We start from the raw sequence: 18052 nt of genomic DNA, 5'->3' as shown, positions 1-18052 counted from the left end.
CCCTTTTTTTTTCACCCCAGGTGCGGCGACATCTGCTTTGATCACATCAAAAGTCCTGTTTAGCTGTTGGGATCTTGTCTTTGCTGTTGCTTGCTTTCCTTTTCTTTTCCGGACTGGAGGGCATTCTGGCCAAGTGCTTTGGGGCTCTGCAGTCATGTTGTCCCTGTCCATGGTTGGTGGTTTTATCTGCCTTGTTCCTGGGCACTGTTTTCCTTGGACCGTCTCTTTCCTTATGTTTGGGCCTGCTGTTTTGTCACGCAACCAACCAACCTTTGGTCCTCATATCGCGAGTCGATAGTGACCACCTCGGGGTTTCTGGATTTGCGTTTGCGTTTTTGTTGTTTGTCCTTTTACCAGTTTCGACGAAAAGGCTTTAGAGGTTACACGGGGACATGAAGTTTCTTGCTTCACATGTCCAGCATTGGGCCAGCCCAACCACATCTGTTGGTTCTTTTCCTTCTCCATTGTTTTTGTTTTTACGCATCAAACTTTTTGCTGTTGTGTGTGTTGTCGTCCATCCCACCACCGAGCTCTCCCTTCTCGTCATCAAGATGGTTTGGAAGATTTTTTGGAGTAAAGGGAGGACGAAAAGATGATTACATCTTTCAACAAACACACTCGAAACACACACACAGCAACCCAAGTTTTGGCCTGGCAGCCTCTGTAGAAAGTCGGCTTTTTTATAAAGCATTAATTAATAAACTGCCATTTGCTCACCTGTCCCGGTCACCGGGGCAGTTGGGGCCGAAGCACCAAAAATCTGTTCGCTTCGTTGATCCGCTGTGACTTTTGGCAGTCATGTACAAGTGTGGCAAGGTGTTAATATGTGACAGGAAGTTGCCGTGGAATAGACAAGGACCGGCTGGTGGTGGTGGCTTTATTGGAGTCACGTGTGACTTGTGGGGCACCAAAAAAAGTCGACATTTTCCCCAGTCGTCGACTCGCCGCCCCTCCAAGATTCAAGACGGCGCACTAATTAACAGCCATTCTGCATAACCGCTTCCCACAACGGAAAAAAAAAAGCAGAAATGTCAGACCTAGATCGCTTCTGCTGGCAGTACCTCCAGCTGGAGCAGCGACTCGACTACCCACCTCGGGAGTTGATCCGAACAGAAGAATGCCAATCGCAACTGTTTGCGCGCCTCTTTGCGCCGGGAGCGCTGCCCCACCCGCCTCCGCACCGGTACCAGCTCCGGGTGCTCAAGGAGCTCATCGGCCGGATCGAGGCCAGCATTGAGGACTGGGACGAGCATGTATGAACTACGAAATTGCGAGACCTTTGGTCTTGGTGAGTCTATGGCCGAAGCGATATATTTTCTTCTTTTTTTTGTTTTCGGCAGTTGTTGGCCATCATAGGAACAACCAAAACCAAAAGCAGGCTGGCTTGTCATGACGGCAACAAAGAATAACAAAACCAAAATCGGAACATTCTGCCAGGGAATCTCAGACGATTTGGCAACGGCCCTGACGGCACTCATGTCGCAGCCCACCCCGTCAGAGGCGACCGCTGCACAGCAAAAGAGCTACGTGACTTATCACCTCTCCCTGCTCGACCAGCCCAGCAGCAGCAGCAGCAGCAAGAGCATCACCCTCCTCGAGAACCGCCACCTCATCGCGGCCTCGGGCACGACGGGCCTGCGCACCTGGGAGGCGGCGCTGCACCTAGGCCAGTACCTATGCCTGCACGCCGACTCGCTCGTGTCGGGCCGCCGCGTGCTGGAGCTGGGCGCCGGCACGGGCTACCTGTCGATGCTGTGCGCGGCGCACCTCGGAGCGGCGCACGTGGTGGCCTCGGACGGCAGCGACGACGTCGTGGCCAACCTGCCCGAGGGCGCGTTCCTCAACGGCCTCCAGCACGAGGGCCAAGCCGCAGCAGCAGCAGCAGAGCGCGCGGCAGTGCAGCCCATGGATCTCAAGTGGGGCCACGCCCTGGTCGGGACCGAGGATGCGCGCTGGAACGGCGGCGAGCCGGTCCATCTGGTGCTGGGCGCCGACGTCACCTACGACGCGACCCTCGCGGCCCCGCTGTTGGGCACCATCGCCGAGCTGGTGGGCATGTTTCCCGACGTGCAGGTGCTCATTGCCGCGACCGAGCGTAACAGCGCCACCTATGCCGCCTTTCTAGACGCCGTGGCCAAGTCCGCCGACGTTGCGCTACTGGAGGAGGTGGCGCTTGCGGTAGACGGGTCCAGGGGTCCGTTTTTCCCGGACAACGTCCCGATTCACATCTGTCGCCTTGGGCGGAGGGTGTAGGGTGGGCGCGGGGAGGAAATGAGGGGGAAAAAGGGGGTTGGAGAGGGGGTGGGGGGTTATTTTCGGGACGATCATGGAGGGAATTCGTAGCCGATGGACAGATATACTGCGGGGGATTGTCACGGGGTACAACATAGAGTTTGTTCTTTTCGGAGCTTGGCGACACCCCGATTGTGACCTTGGGGCGGGAGTTTGCTGTTTTGGTGGACGACTACGGTACTTTTTTTTACTACCGCAAAACATAATATTATGATGGCGGGAAAAAAAGGGGGCTTGTTTCGCAGGTGGAGGCGTGGTGTGCCTAAACCACGGATATTGCCACTGTTGCGTTTCGAAAAACTCAATCATTCGTGTTTGCTGCAACATTACCATACGAATTTATGCAAATGTTGCCATGGAATATCCTTTTTTTTTCCTTCTTTTTTTCTCGTGTGTATGGAGCTTGCGTCTCTACAGCGAATGCGGTTCCGAACGCAGCTCGCTTCATGACTGCACTTGACACGATCGACAGGTACGGTTTCTCTGTTGGGTCGCATGCATATGGGAGAATATTAAGGCTGCACAGAAACGGAAGTTTTATCAGAGTTGTTTTGTTTTGGGTTCTTTTGGAATCATGAAACACGCTGCATTACTTGTATTCATCCATGGTATCGTGACTTTTCTGTCCAACTTTCAAATCTCCCCATTTTTCATCCCATCTCTCGTAAAAGACAACCCCGGTTCAGGCATGCTCCTTGCAGTTTCTCACTGTTGCCGTCTCGGCATCTCAATCTTCCATCTTTTTTCATTAGTCGGACAAAAAGGGAACGGAAAGTGTGTCTGTTACCCTTTTCCCCCTCAGAACAGTCTGATGTACAGTCTCTTGTTGCCATCTCTGCTTTTTTCTTGCTTCTCTCTCTTGGTTCGCGAATATTTGGCAAATTGCAGCGCCGGAACAAGTAAAAACGTGTGAATATTCCACTCCGGGAAAATTAAAAAAAAAAAGGAACAATGTAAATGATAATTGTGCAATGAAGAGAAGAAACAAAAAAAGAAGACTCCAAGCTTTGTCGTAATAAATATCAACGAATAGCATATTAAAAACGGACTGCTTGAACCGTATGCAAAAAAATAGGAATGTCGAATAGACAACAAGACATCCACATCCAATCAAAAAAAAAAAAAAAAAAAAAAAACAAACTTGATTTCAATGTTCCCCAACCGAAGATGCACAACTCCTTCTCCTCCTGCCCGTCCTGAGCTCCCTCTCGGCCTCCATCAACCGGCTCTGGATCTGCGTGCGGAAGCCGGGGTCGGCCCTGGCCTGCTCGCAGTTGAGCAGCTCCGTCAGGCTGCGCTTGATGGCCTCGTTGACGTCAAACAGCCGGCGCTCGTCTTCGCCAAACAGGCACACCTCGTCACCGTCGGGCACCGTCTCGAGCGGCCCCGCCGACATGATGTGGTGGACCGGCGAGGTGGCGCCGCCCACCGTCGACGAGCGCGCGCTGCTGCTGTGGTAGCGTCGGCGGTAGTACGACGACGCCGATGACGACCGCCGCGACGAAAAGGATGGCGGCGACGACCCCGTGCTCCCCTGCGACGAGGGCCGGCGCGCCAGCTGCAGGCTGTCCAGGTGGGAAAGGAGGGCCTCGTGCTGGGATTCGAGCAGGCGGTATTTTGCCAGGTTGAGGTCGAGGTTGTGAGGGTGTGGGGAGCAGTCGGCGTCCTCCTCGTCGTCTTGGAAGAGGTTGGTGGTGGTCACGGTGATGTTTTGGGGTGTTTTGTTGCTGCCCGGTTGTGGCTGTTGTGCCACGGCGGCCGACATTATGCGGGTCGGGGGCGCCGGGCGGGCGTCGAGTGGGAGCATGGTGAGTGGTTGTTGCGTAGGTGTAGTAGTGGTGACGGTAGTTTGTTGTTGTTGTTGTTGTTGTTGTTGTGTAGCAGCAGACAGGTGTGATTTTGTCCTGTTTGGTGATGTCTTTGCGGATTGTGTCCTGCGTTGACCGAACTGTGCTGCCGGTGAAAAGACTGATGTCGTACCCATCGAATGGTGAGTGTGATTTGTTTTCTTTGAGATGATGAGCGTGATTCGTGTGGTGATTTGAAGGTGTAGGCGGGTGATGAGTTATAGTTTAATTGCTTCTTTGTTGGAGAGAGTGGTTGCAGGACAGGCCGGTCTTTAATATGCCGACGGAGATTGGCGACGGGCCAGATTTTAAAAAGACTTGATCGACTCAGACATAAGCCTCCTCTTGCAATTAGCTTTGATGGAACAAGAACAAAAAAAATAAGGCCGCCGATTTTAGCAAGGAGATTGCCGGATTCAGTTTTGGGTTTGAGTCCAAAAAGTTGATCCCGGCAAATCGCGTGCCAGAGATTGCCTGATTTCCTGGCAGAAGCCTGGATCTTTTCTCACCCCTCCGCAAGGTTGAGCAAGATAGATTATGGGATTAAAAGACAAAGCACGTATGTAATCTTGCGTTGCTGGGCCCGCCACTTGCGTAAACTTGCAGTTTATCGTCGGCGGTTTTTTTTTTCTTTCTTTCTTTCTTGCGCGATGCCCTCTTGATTATGCACTAGCTCCCTCTTTTAGCGTTGACGTCCGATGACGGTTGAGGGGAAAATAAATGGCTTGGTTGTCTGTCCCCAGCTATGACGATGTATTAGACCCTGATGTGACAAAAACGACCATGCAAGTTTGACCTGGAGAGGCCCAAACAGTGTCTCACCATTGGAGAGGGTGTTGGACAACTTACAATTATCTCGACCCGTTGTCGATATGTTCTTTTTCTTGAACTCGGTGACTAAGTAATATGACGATAAGGACGAATAAAGCCGGCGGCGCTTGGATGCGGCCAAATGACGGCACAAAAGCTTCGATGGCGAGTTCGACGCTATTTTTGTTATAGGCGGTTGTTTCGAACAAAGGCAAATCCTCCTGAATCAAATTTTGTCATCCGAGCTAGGACGGGTGGTGCTGTTATTTCTTGTTGCTCGGATATTTTTTTATTATTTCGTGTCGAGTGGACAAGGGACCAACAGCAAGAGTCAAGGGTCCTATGTGGTCAAAAGGGTCTCGATCTGAAGAAAGACAGAGGCCGGACGAGAGTCGAATTTTATCAGGTTCGTCTCTCAGTTCAGTTCAGTAGCACAGCTCTTATTCTTTGTCAAGGTTTCCCAGCTTGTTCCATGTCACGTAGGTTCAGGTCGTGGTGTGGTTGGTTGTGGTGTGATTAATGGCGTGCGGGGGCCAAGACTTGTGCGGAGAAAGCTGCAAGACGATGGTACGGTACTTTACGGATTTGGACCAAATTGGATGCAGGACAAAGTTCAGCTTCTTTTTTTATTCCCATCCAAGATGCGATGCGGATGGATATATCTTTCTTTTTTTGCCTTATCAACTCCAGCTGGCAACGCCTTTCGCATGCGACCTGATAAGAATAAAACAAATGTATGGTCCCTTTCCACAAAATCTGTGACGTGCTTACTGGGAGCTGCTACGTAAGTCCCCAATTAATACCGCTCCAAAGCCCTTTCCTCACCTCTTTCTTCTCTTAAGTGGAGGACAAGGGAAACCAATAAACGGGGCAGCGCCAGGGGGGGCGGGGATTTGACCGCTCTCGCCCAAGATATTTTTGGGTTGGTTTACTGTGACGCTAATGCTTGATTGTGATGTTCCTTACGAAGTAATTACTCGATAGAAAATAAGACGCGACAAAATGGATGTGGGTTGCACGACATCTATCTTTGGTCCTGACTTTTCTTTTGTGGCCGATACGGATGAATGACACAGATTTCAATCATTACGGCAGAATGCCACTGGTAAACTTCGGTAACTCACAAGACTTTTTGTCAACCAAAACCACCATCGCTGACGCCATAGAGACGACACTGTCGCAACTGATTGGGGGGGCAAGGACATCACAAGTCATGGCCAATTGGTCGAAACACCACCAACGAGTCGAATGAGATAACACACAGCCTTGATAGTCAAAAGCCCTACGAAATACACCTTACCTTGCCCGGACACCTTTCCCCGATCATTTTGTTCTTTATGTAATCTATTCGACCAAGATGACAACAAACCGTTATAATAAAATGATCGACAACCTTCCCGTTACCGACCCAGCAATTCTAACGGGCAAGCCAAGGGGGACAAGACAGCTGACAAAAAAGTGATTGACTCCCTCAAGCCTTGGTAAAGCTCATCGATCGATTCACTAATTAACAAGACTGTTGAAATTTGCGTGCCAAGACAGAACAAAAAACAAAGGACTCCACTGATCGACGCGGGTGATCGACTCTTTGGGTAAGGCTGGAAACAGAACTGCGACCGGTTTGCTTATCACCTGTGGCTGTATCAAGCTGTACTGTCACTATTAATTAGGTGGTACCTGTAAAAGCTGAGAGATGGTCAAAAGTTCTGGCGGTCGACCCAACCACCTTCAGCTTGCCAGCCAAGCAGCCCCTGTGTGCCGGGTAAGCTCCCGGGAGCTTCTGCCCCAATGAACCCGCCTATGAGACGCCTGGGTCCAAGTCAAAAAAATCAATAATCTATGACTTCATTGCATTTCCCCGAATGCGTCTAGATGAGGACACAGACACCAACTTTACGTCAATCGGTGCCCTAGTGACCGTTTGACCGCTTTTGTCTTATCATTTTTCACCTTTTACAGTATGTACAGTCGGTACACAATTAAAGAACCCGATTTTTTCTTATTTGCCACAAATAGTTACCGATCGCATACCGCTATCTTTTTTTTTTTTTTTTTTTCTGGAGAAACTTCTCTCGCTTCTGCATTTCGTCACATTTGTTCTATCCACGTAACGGGGAGTAAATCCCCACTACCACATGACCCCTCCCGTCAGCGCATGCACTGCTACCTGCAAATCAAGGACATCTAGACCGTTCCAGAGAAGGAGCAATACTCTTAGCTGACTGATTATTAGCTGATGGGGGCTTTTTTTTTTCTTTCCTTTTGCCACGGATCCACGTATACATCTTCGACATGTATACGTAAAGAAGAAAAGGGTGTGGTCACTACTACCCCTCAATGTCACCCACTACGCATAAACTAGGTAGGTATGTAGGTACATCTTGTCCCTATGTACATATGGTCTCCCGGTCGTGGTTTTGCCGGATTCCCGTTCCTGACGTTTGTCCTTCCGACCCGGAGGAATACCCTGACGAAAATGCAAGGCAGGCTTGGTCCTTGCAGGGCCAAGGCTTCTGGCAGCACATCCCGTGACAGCCTTTTTTTTCTTTTTTGAGATCATCGCCAAAGCAACCAACCATGTCACAGACGCATTTGCAAGATAGGGACGAAAAGGTCGAGAAAAGTCAATTCAGTCAATTATCAGGCCGAACTTTTCTAGGGTTATCTTGTTCACTAGTGTTAACCATCAACACACCAGTATGGATGTAACCATTGCCTTTCCAAGGCGAAAATGTAAACCGTTCTTCACACGCCTTCAACTCCGAAAACAGAGGCCAAAAAGTAGTACAAAAATTGATGGCCAAAGCAGATCTGGTATTCCCATTGTCGATTTCTCAAAGACTACAACTATTGCTAATTGGATAAATTCCCATCGATAAATGCATCATGCAAGGCGTTCCCCTTCCGGGCAATCTACGCCCTCAAAGACGGGTATTTTCCGGCTGCACGAGGCTGTGATGCCGGCATGGCCGAAGCCGCCCTGCCGCTCACTGTCTTGCCGTCGGCAGAACCAACATTCCCACCATTGAGCCTCGTAGCCGGCACGCTAGTCCCTCTAAGGCCATACTTCTTGCCGTAGCTGGCTCGCGTAGACGGTTGTGAGGACTCGTAATCCTCGTCTACACCATCGTCTGCGTAGTCCTCTGTATATACCGGCTCCGGGCTGCTGTGGTCACTAGAGATGGCAATGACTTGGTCGTGCTCCGTCGGCAGCGACTTGACCGCCGAACCTTGCCTCCGACCGCCCCTGAGGCCCCTAGGCGCAGGCGGCGAGACGGATGTACCATACGTCTGGGGGTGCACAAATTTGCTCTCTTTTTGGAATTTTGGTAGACTTATCGGCGAGCTGTCGCGCCGCTCCTGTTGGCTGCTGTTCTCTTTGATCTGTGTAGTGGAGATTTTGTACTCGGGTACATCTTCGGCTGAGTCGTTGTCGTCATCGATTCGCCGCATCTCCTCTTGATACTTCTTGTCCCGGACCGCGTGCTCAGTCTTGACTTTGGAGACCGATGCCGCTGCGAATCTGGCGGAGACTGGGCTCCGAGTGCTAAACGTCGACGGGCATGTTTGCCAGATTGCGCTGATGGATGGCAGAGATGATGGCGGGGATGATCCGACACCATCATTCCTGATTTTGACCGGCGTCTGCGGTGCACGGGGAGTCGGGACTTGGCTCTCATCAACGTCATCTTCAAATACTCCAATGTCGTCCTCCGATCCAATCATGGCGAGGTCTGTGTCTGGCTGCCGGCCACTGCGTAGACTGCAGGCTGCGGATGACGTTGGTGGTTCGAGTGATGGGTAGCACACTTCATGGGATGCCGATCCGTGAGATGCTTGCGTCACCAAGGCAGAGTTCTGTACAGAATTGCTAACGCACGAGAAATCATGTCGAGGGTCATTACCGTCCATACCCTCCTTTTGGGCCGTGATGGAGACATCATTCTCAAGTTGGCGCGACGGGCTATCCAGATCTTGTTGCTGCTCGCCATTCTTAATGCCTTGCTGGCTGAAAGCACCGTTTGGGCCAGTCTCCACGGCCGGTCCAGCCTGTTCATCATCAACAAACATGCTCGTCTCATCGGCATCTGGCCTGGTACCCTGGGCTGCATGGGCTGCATGGGCTGCCACTAGAGGGCTTTCTGCGGTCTCGGGGATGGCGCTCTCGTCTTGTGCGCTGCGTGCCGTTGAGGGCTGGCGGATCCCTGCAGATTTCGGTCCATTATTAGTCTCCTCAGTTCTTGGCCCAGCTTGGTTCCCATCCTCTCCACTGACTTGTCCTGCTTCCTCGCCGTCGCCCTCGACGGTCGTAGAAATTTCGTTGCTTGTCGCCCGATCCTCGACGCCATCGTTTGGCCGGGATAGCGCCTGGCTATCAGGCATGACGACCGAGCCGTTCGGGCGAGCCTCAGGCACGTCTACATGCATATCATCATGGCCGTCCTCACTACCGCTACTCTCGCTGGGCAGGGGACCCTGTTGGATGCGGGGTTCAATAAGCTCCGACAGTTCCAGCGTTCGCCAACCGTCCTCCTCTTCCTCACCACCTCTTTGTTGGCCATCATCATCCTCCTCATCATCGTCCGGAACCTCGAAGCGTCCGTAAATTCTCTCCCCAGTCTCTTCATCATATGTCTTTTCCTTCCTGTCGACATCGCGGTCCCGCCGTGCCAGTACGACGCGTAGCTGCATACCGTCGTCGCTCACGCTTGCCACTATCGCCGATACGTCGGCCAGCTGGGGCTGCCAACTGGTCGCCTCGGAGAGCACCCATTGTTTCCAAGTGATGACCATCCCAGGCTTGGCATCGCCCAGCTTGAGAATCGGCAGTGTCGACAGATCTGACGGTAGCGAGGGAAGGTCATCCAGGTCTGTGAACTGGCTATCGGCGGCTGAGGCCTCAGGGTCGTTGCCTCTGGTGTCCTTATCATCCGTGCCGGTCCTGCCCGGGCCGCCGCTACCGTCCTCTTCATCGTCGTAGTTCAAAAAGGTAACGTCCTCTTCGTGCTCACTCACATCGGCAAACTTGAGCTTCTTCGTCGCCGAGTGGCCCACGTCGCCGACCTGATAGTAGTCGGGGGCTGCGCGTCGCTTCCTCTTCCCACCACGACCATAGCCGCGTTGTTGTGGATCCCAACGCTGCACAAAGGGGAAAGGTGGCTCGCTGAGCTCGACGCCTTCCTCCACGCATTCGACTGCGCGGTAGTTGATTTTGGCTCTCCATGCATCGGGTTCCTCGACTTCCGCTTCAGCGTGCGTCGACGATATTGCTTTTGAAGCCTCAGTAGACTGACTTTGCAAGGTCAAGGTCGGCTTGTCAGGAGAACCGGATGCGCCCAGTGCTGCCAGCAGTGCTTTTTTGCGCTCCTCCAACGGGTCGATTTCTGCGGCTGTGGTTGGGCTTTGCGACTCTGCAGCAGCAGCCTTGGCTTTCAGGGCTTGCTTGAGCGCGCGGCGACGAGCGTTTCGGCTTCGAGTCTTTGCCTTTCCTGGCTGCGACAGAATGCTAGAGTCCTCGTCGGCGTCCACATTTGATCCTGGCTTTGCGGGCTGTCCAGGGTTGCTAGATTTGGATTGCTTGGACTCGCCGGGGCTAGGCAGTTCTGAATGATGCAGAGCCAAGTCTGATGTTGGCGGCTTCGACGACACTTCCTCAGGACCTTCGTCTTCGGAATCGGAACTGTCCCCAGAGTCATCGGAGCTACTTTCTGAGTCGTCGTCCGACTCGGAACTGCTACTGTCCTCTGCTTCTTCGTCTTCACTGCTGCTCTCCGAACTGCTTGTGTCGGGTGCAACGGTGGGAATCTTCCTTGGTTTGCCCTTGAACTCTGTTGTTTGTACATCCTCGTCATCGCTCGAGTCGCTGCTGCTGTCCTCATCCGATGAATCTGACAAAGGTAGAGCCTTCTTGGACGCTGCTGCAATTTCTTCATCTTCATCTTCAGCCTCGCTATCTGAAGATGACTCGGAGGCAGCCCTCACGTGCTGTTTTGGCTTCAACTCTTCTGCAGGTTCATCATCCGAACTGTCGGAGTTACTCTCGCTATCAACCTCGAAGTCGTCGTCTTCAGAATCGGAATCAGAATCTTGGCCAGGAGCTATGAGATCCTGTTCAGGAGCCTCTGGTTGACGGTCCTCTAGGTTGATCTTCCTCGGCGTCGCACCCTGCGCAGCCGCGGCCATGTGGGCTAACGCCGTTCCATCCATGATGGAACCGGGTGGGAATCCATGCTGGTCGTAATATTTCACGAGCGAGCTCACGCTCTCTCCGGATTCTGATTGATCGTCCTCATCATCAATGTCATCCCCATTCGATGCCTCTAGCATCCCTTCATCCTCTGGCTCTGCCACAGGGACATCTTCCTTGCCAAGCTGTTGCTGCCCATCCATCTGATTGTTAAGAAACTCATAGGCCTCTGCAGATGCTGCCGCGTGGATAGCCTTGTAGAGCCTCTTCACCCTGTTGTAGCTCATATGCGGAATATCATCCTTCTTCAACCGCTTGTATACTCGTCTCGCTTTATACTCGCACTGGATCATGATCTTCATCAGATCCAGCATCGGCCGCCCGGGGAACGCAGTACTGAGGCATGCCAACAGGTCCAATATTGCCAGGTTCTCGCTCATATCGTTCGAGTACAGGTTCTTGGGATACTTGTGCACCCACTTTGGGGTATCCTCTGGGCTACTCGTGATGAAAGCCGGGAAAAGAGTGCCGAGGAGTTGACGCTTGAGCTCGTCGGCGCGCTGATGATCGTTCTCAAAATCGCTCCCCGTCATGCCGGAGTCCTCCTCTTCGTACCACGGGTCATTGGCAGAATGTCGGCTGCTCGGACTGGGCGATTTCTGGATGTTCGATCTGGCTCCGGCCTCCATTTCTACCTCGGCGTTATCTTGATACAATGCAGTGAGCTCATCTTCGTCGATTTGGGAAAGTTGTTCTTCCAGTTCCATATCTTCGTCAGCTTCATGCTCCGAAAAATCACTGTCATCATCCTCCCCGCCCTGCCATTCTGGCTCGCCATACTGTGTGATCTGTAGTGGCGGCTGCTCTCCGCTCAGGCTGTTCTCGTCCTCTAGTTGTGAGAGTGTGCTGTCATCCTGGCCATCTGACAAGAGCCGTTGGCGTTTCCGGGGCGGGATGCTGATGGAGGGGCGGTTTAGCGGGCGTCGTAGCAAAGGCCGACCGTAGGGCACGCCGTCCACCAAGTGCCTCCCATCAGTCGAGATCTGGTCCCTTCCACTTAAGCGGCGTTTCTTCAGGTCCGGAGTCAGGAGCGGGCGGATGTAGACTTCCTCGTCGTGCTGTAGTATAGCGGCGACATGCTGATAATGTAAAGCCTCGAAGGCGGCTCCATCAGGACTGGTGCGCAGCTCGAGTGCGTAGTCGTCCAGGCCCCAGTGATCGGATTCGAGGGGAATCACAGCATTGATTTGTTCGAGCAGCTGAGAGATTGTAGGATCGTCGTCAAGCGAAACGCTGAAGAGCACTCGGGTTTCTGGGAGGTTGTGACGGCGGACAACGAGTCGGAGACGCATGTTTTTACATGTTGCCGCCATGATTGACGGGGGAATTATGTACAGTAAACGAGTGTTTGTCAAGACATTAAGAAGACAAGATGTGGAGAAAGAGCGGCAAAAGTCTAGACAGTCATTAAGTGGAATAAGTGCAGAGGGTGGTTGCCTTGATATGGCCGGATGGATATATCTCAGAGAAGCTTGGTCTTGGATCAGATAAATTTCAGATGGATATGCGCGGAAGACGCGTAGAATGGCGCGCTAGCACTTTCTGCTTAAACATCAATGTGGGGTCTGGCGGTTGTCAAGGGTCTTCAAGTGGGGGTCGTTCTCCTCTTGAATCCCCCCACCTCCTCTGGGGACTTTTACGACACGCACTCAAAGACCAGGTGACCATGACGCAAATACAAATAGTACTGAAATCGACAGCGGGTAATAATGGATAATACTAATAGGCGCCGTGGTACACGGAAATTGCATTCCATTCAAACGTGATGAAAATGGTAACGTAGAACACGACTTGGTTCGCTCTCCTAGTCTATTCTGAACGAGGCACTAGGCAACGTCATACCAACCCCGAAACAAAAGCTACTGTAGCAGCTCAGAAATAGGTACATCATGTCAACAACAAAAATCAATATCCTGATCCTCAATCCCAATTCATCCAGGGATATGACGGAGGGGGTGCGGAAAGCGGTTGATTCTGTTGTAAGTGATCCAACAGTTCATGGTAACATACCTACCTTACTCATCTGCAAATTTACTACACGCTTATTCTTGAGCCCTACATATCTTTCCACGTACCACCCTAACCAGGCAATACCCTCAACCCAACAGGCCCAATCCCAAGGCTTCACCAACTGCGCCTTCCATTACCAGACCGGCCCGGCCACCAGCCCGGCCAGCATCAACGACGCGGACGACCTAGCCTCGTCAACCGACGCCGTACTCCCCGCGCTGGGCGATATTTCCAGCCTGGACTACGACGGCGTACTGGTCGCCTGCTATAGCGTGCACCCCCTGGTCGTCCGCCTGCAAGGACAACACGACAAAGCCGTCCTGGGCATCTTCGAGGCCAGCGTGCTCTCGGCTCTGTCGCTGCTGGAACCCTACGCCGAGACGACTTTTGGGATCGTCACGACTGGAACATTCTGGGAGCAGCACCTGACCAACGGCGTCAGGGATTTCCTGGGCCTTGGAGGGGGGCAGCAGCAGACGAATAGGTTCGCGGGGGTGTATACGACCGGGCTGAACGCGGGGGATTTCCACGGCGGCGTGCCGCAGGAAGTGGTCGATGCGAAGCTGAAGGATGCGACCAGGAAGCTGCTCAAGAGCTCAAAAGTCCGGGTGGTGGTTATGGGCTGCGCTGGCATGGCCGGGCTGGAAGCCATCATTCGAAGTGTTGTGACGGAGGAGTACGGCGATAAGGAAAAAGTATTTGTTATCGACGGCGTGAAGGCTGGCGCTGGGCTACTGCTCGAAACCGTTCGTAGCGCAAGATTGTTTGCGTAGTGCGGCAACGTGCCTAACTATCCCAAAGGCATTTTATTCGGCTGGAAGTAGTTATACATCACAGTCGAGACGATACGCTCCTAGAGATCCAGAAACCCAACGCAGATAAGAAAACCCACACAGTAAAACCCCATTAGACCCAAACTCCTTGCCGGCATTCTGTATTCCCATTTCCCATTTCGATTTCATAGTCTCACCTCCAGGCTATACGACTTCCCCCGAAACGCTCTCATAGACCGAGTGGATCCGACCCATCATTCAAAACGCTCTGTCACGGACTCAGTCCATCCGCCTGTCCGTCGCAGTCCTGCCCCAAACCTCGTCGGCATCCTTCTTGCCTAGCGTCTCGGGCACATAGGCGGAGATGAAGGCAAAGCACATGGCGGCAAAGGCGGCAAACATGAAGAAGGCATATCCCGCACCGCCAAAAGCCTGGTTCAGGGCCGTGTTGATAATGGGGAAAAACTGCGCCACGAGGAACGTTGCCACGTAGTTGGCAGCCAAGGCCCAGCTCTGGACCGCCCCGACAGCTTCCTGTCCGACCAGCTCGCTGGCCATGATGAAGGGGACAGGGCCCAATCCGACGGCAAAGCTGGCGACGAAAAGGAGCACAAACACGGCCGATAGCATCTTGGCGCCGAAGAGAATGCTGAGTGCGAGGCCGAGAGAGCTACCACCTTGCCCGGCGATCGAGAGGAGAATGCAGGTCTTGCGTCCCAGGCGATCGGGCAGCGGCGAGCATGCAACAGTCGTGAAGAGGTTGATGATCGAGATGAAGATGGTAATCAGGGCCGAGTTGACCGGAAGCATGCCATCCAGGAGCGACACGCTGTACATAATGATGCTGTTGATGCCGCAGATCTGCTGTGAAACCATGATTCCCACGACCGACACGATTGCCGGACGGTAGAAGGGATCCCGAATAACCTGAACGAAACCCATGTGTACCGGCGGGCTGGACTTGACGGCACGCGGCGACGGCAGGGCAGTCTCGGCGTCGGCGCCGGTTGCCAGCAGGCCCTGCCTCTCGTTAACAATAACATCATCGTCATCTGTGTGGGAGCCCCAAGTCGCGACCTCCTCCTCAATGTTGGCGCCTTTGCCGCGGATCCTTTGCAGAGTATCCCGCGCCTTGTTGACCTCTCCCTTATGCGCAGCCAGCCAAGGGGGACTCTCCGGGACAAAAAAGAGACCTGCGGTGTGGCTGCCCGCAACGATGGCGCCTGCACCCATGATCCACCTCCAAGAAGAGCCATGCGACAGGAAATATCCGAGAGTCTGCGTGCTCAAGATGCCAATGTTGGTGCCGATCTGCGTGAACGCGCCAAAGAAACCCCTCTTGCCCGGCGGTGCCACTTCCGAAATGTACAGCGGGACGATGACGGTGGCAGCGCCGGCACCCAGACCGTTGATCAGTCTTCCGAGTGCCATGACGAAAACGCTGTTGGCTACGGATTCGACAACGGAGGCGATCAGGAACGCCACGGCGGTGTATTGCATCGCGAGTCGTCGCCCCTGGCGGCTGCAGAGGGGTCCGGAGGCGAGCGCGCCGACCAGCCCACCGAGGGTGAAAATGGAGGAGATGGTTGCGAAAGCGGCCTCGGTCATGGGAATGCAGTCGGTAGTCTTGGCTGCGGTGCTGGCGCTGCTTCCTAGGATTGAGCGGATCGCGGCGCCGACGGCCCAGATGGAGGATTTCTTGCAGGTGATTACATCCTGGGGAGCGTTTAATTCGGCCTAGAAGATGAAGCGAAGCACGTATTGTTAGCAATGAGTGCTTCCCAACCTCAGTTCAAGAATCGCGGTGTATTTACCAAGTGGAAGCCGAATTGCAGCGGTCCAAGGGCGGATACGATCAACAACAACAGAAAGTACGGGGTCACGTCGCGCATCCCCTCTATTGAGGGTGCCATGATTGCGTGGAGGAACTCGTCGCTCAATCGGTAGTATCAAAACACCTATCGACAAACAGAAGATCAAATGGCAGCAAGCCCAGCTTGATGTCGATATTTTTGTAAATATGAAAAGGTACCTAGGCGCCTGATTGAGTGACCTTGAGATGAAAGCAAGGAGTGGAAGGGAACGTCGATCTGACCAAGGGCACACAGCTCTGGTCCAGCTGAAGTTAGTTTCCCGTGGCGGCAGCGCTTGGACTAAAGCGGAAACAATAACGCGGGGAATGGTTGTACAGCATGCATGCGACGGAGTTCTGACTCCGGGCTAACCCCTGCATGAGCACGTCCCTACTCCTAATCCTCAAGCTTCAATCATGGAAATCCATCTTAACCCGATTGAGGCACTTAAACCCCTTGTTCTTTTCTTCTTCTTCTTCTTCTTCTTCTACAGCTTCACAGGTACTGTCAGAACCCTTTCCACTGCCACTTCCATTGAATCCAGATCCTTTGCTTCCAACCCAAGCAGCTCGTTGTCGTTTCTGTCATAAAGCGTGCCACCTTCTGCCCAAATCCTCAGCAGAGTCATGGGCGTGGCGATGGGATCTTTCCTCTCCCACATTTTCTCCTCCATAGCGCGGAACTCGACCAGTGGTGCCGGAGTAACATTCCACTTTGTCTGGGTCTGCTTCTGAAACTCTTCGAGAACCCGGTTCGGCGTCGTGATAAACGATTGCACCCTGAGTGCTTTGGGCGTCAAAGCTGGAGGGTTTTGCAAGGCTGCGACCAAGAACTTGCCGACACTGACAATGTGGGACGGACCTAGTTAGAATATTTCTTTTTTCTCTTTTCTTTTCTGGTCGCATCTCTCAGACGGCGTATGGGCTGGATGACCTACTCAGGCATGGTGCAGAACCCAATCTTGCCCTCTCCGTCACCAATAATTTGAACCTCCTTTCTGTTTTGGTCGTGGAGGAACTTGGCCCACATGTCAAAAAACGGCCCAGTGACCAGGTATACCACATGTAGCCGCCTGACCTCGTCCCTGATGAATTTCCTCACGGCCAGTTTGTCCTGATGCGGCCTCTCACTAGCGCTCTTGGGCCCATGTTCGACGTCGGTCCCGTACTCTGATGGAAAGAACCACTGGACGCTGCTGCTCTCTTCAGCCAGCCGTATCAACTGGATCTGCTTCTGGATTACGTTGCGGCCGACGGCCGACACGACCGTGTCGACGCCTCTGTAGGCATCCGCTATGTCTTGCGGGTTTGTCAGGTCTCCGATGATGATGGACGCGCCCGCGGTTTCCCACTTGGACAAGAGCTCGGCCTTGGCGGCTACAGTGCTGGGGGACGTGAAGATGGAGACTCTAGAGAAGCGCGGGCTTGCTTTGAGGATCCACTCCGTCAGGTGGAGGCCTATCTTCCCCGTTGCTCCGAAGATGAGAATGCTGCTCGGCGTCTTGGATATCTGGAAAGATGACATGTTTCTTTGGATGTTGCCTTGTAAAAGCTCCTTGATATCGGACAACCTCGCCGCTGCATGTTGGAGATTTGGGCGTCGCCCCAAGTTAAATGAGTAGGTGCCTACCAACTTGTCCGACTTACATAAGAGCGCCAGCACAAGAAATCCGCCATTTTTTTACGGATACCGGACATTGGGGTATGGGCTTGGTTTCGAATCGCACGAGATGAGGTGAAGCATCGAATGAGACCGTGAGAGACTGGGATGGTGGGGTGCTCAAACGTTTGGGCAAACTGCATGTATATTGTGGCGGTGGCCGAGGCTGGTTGTTTTCTTGACGTTTTACACTTGCGTTGTGGCCAACCCACATCGCCAACGCCTTGTCTGTTCGAAACGAGACGTAGGTCCGATTAAGTAAGTGTTGGACAAGTCAACAGTGTTTGCGACTCGGATGACGGCAATACAAATGCAGGGATGACTTGGTCCTTTTATTTTTAGATTCTCCTTTTTTGCTATTCTCGGGTGCTTCTTGTCACCGCTTTATCGGACTGAAGCAGCAGACGCGTATGGCCGGTATTGAAAGCACGTGGTTGTGTAAAAGATCTACGTGCGGCATGAGGATTACGGTGAATTTCCAATACCGAGACCGCGATTTTCTAAAACTTCTTGGTCCCTAGTGGGTGGCCATCATATTTTGATGTGGAATCAAGTATTTAT

At 52.9% G+C, this 18052-nt stretch overlaps 6 protein-coding genes across 6 annotated transcripts; 2 read left to right on the top strand and 4 right to left on the bottom strand.

The window, feature by feature from the left end:
* Positions 1 to 1028: 1028 nt before the first annotated feature.
* MGG_10684 (uncharacterized protein) lies at positions 1029 to 2253 on the top strand (the record flags this gene model as incomplete). Its single annotated transcript, XM_003715846.1, has 2 exons — positions 1029 to 1253; positions 1438 to 2253. The coding sequence occupies 2 exons, from the start codon at positions 1029 to 1031 to the stop codon at positions 2251 to 2253; spliced, it is 1041 nt and encodes a 346-aa protein (XP_003715894.1).
* Positions 2254 to 2810: 557 nt separating this feature from the next.
* On the bottom strand, positions 2811 to 5604 carry MGG_10685 (uncharacterized protein). Its single transcript, XM_003715845.1, has 2 exons — positions 4989 to 5604; positions 2811 to 4882 (listed from the first exon to the last, which is right to left on the bottom strand). The coding sequence occupies exon 2, from the start codon at positions 4274 to 4276 to the stop codon at positions 3440 to 3442; it is 837 nt and encodes a 278-aa protein (XP_003715893.1). The 5' UTR covers positions 4277 to 4882; positions 4989 to 5604; the 3' UTR covers positions 2811 to 3439.
* A 1949-nt stretch (positions 5605 to 7553) lies between these two features.
* On the bottom strand, positions 7554 to 12683 carry MGG_10686 (uncharacterized protein). Its single transcript, XM_003715844.1, has 2 exons — positions 9225 to 12683; positions 7554 to 9154 (listed from the first exon to the last, which is right to left on the bottom strand). The coding sequence occupies exons 1-2, from the start codon at positions 12507 to 12509 to the stop codon at positions 9080 to 9082; spliced, it is 3360 nt and encodes a 1119-aa protein (XP_003715892.1). The 5' UTR covers positions 12510 to 12683; the 3' UTR covers positions 7554 to 9079.
* A 165-nt stretch (positions 12684 to 12848) lies between these two features.
* MGG_10687 (uncharacterized protein) lies at positions 12849 to 14162 on the top strand. The gene is made up of 2 exons (XM_003715843.1): positions 12849 to 13175; positions 13305 to 14162. Exons 1-2 carry the CDS (start codon positions 13086 to 13088, stop codon positions 13977 to 13979), a joined length of 765 nt encoding a protein of 254 aa, XP_003715891.1. The 5' UTR covers positions 12849 to 13085; the 3' UTR covers positions 13980 to 14162.
* Positions 13672 to 16117, bottom strand: MGG_17003 (uncharacterized protein). The gene is made up of 2 exons (XM_003715842.1): positions 15794 to 16117; positions 13672 to 15716 (listed from the first exon to the last, which is right to left on the bottom strand). Exons 1-2 carry the CDS (start codon positions 15890 to 15892, stop codon positions 14259 to 14261), a joined length of 1557 nt encoding a protein of 518 aa, XP_003715890.1. The 5' UTR covers positions 15893 to 16117; the 3' UTR covers positions 13672 to 14258.
* On the bottom strand, positions 16113 to 17985 carry MGG_17002 (uncharacterized protein). The gene is made up of 2 exons (XM_003715841.1): positions 16770 to 17985; positions 16113 to 16674 (listed from the first exon to the last, which is right to left on the bottom strand). Exons 1-2 carry the CDS (start codon positions 17354 to 17356, stop codon positions 16320 to 16322), a joined length of 942 nt encoding a protein of 313 aa, XP_003715889.1. The 5' UTR covers positions 17357 to 17985; the 3' UTR covers positions 16113 to 16319.
* Positions 17986 to 18052: the final 67 nt, after the last annotated feature.

Source organism: Pyricularia oryzae, chromosome 4, assembly GCF_000002495.2.
Source record: "Pyricularia oryzae 70-15 chromosome 4, whole genome shotgun sequence".
Lineage (NCBI taxonomy): Eukaryota > Fungi > Ascomycota > Sordariomycetes > Magnaporthales > Pyriculariaceae > Pyricularia > Pyricularia oryzae.
The sequence above is the reverse complement of the archived record's forward strand: the minus strand, read 5'-3'. Positions and strand labels throughout refer to the sequence as shown.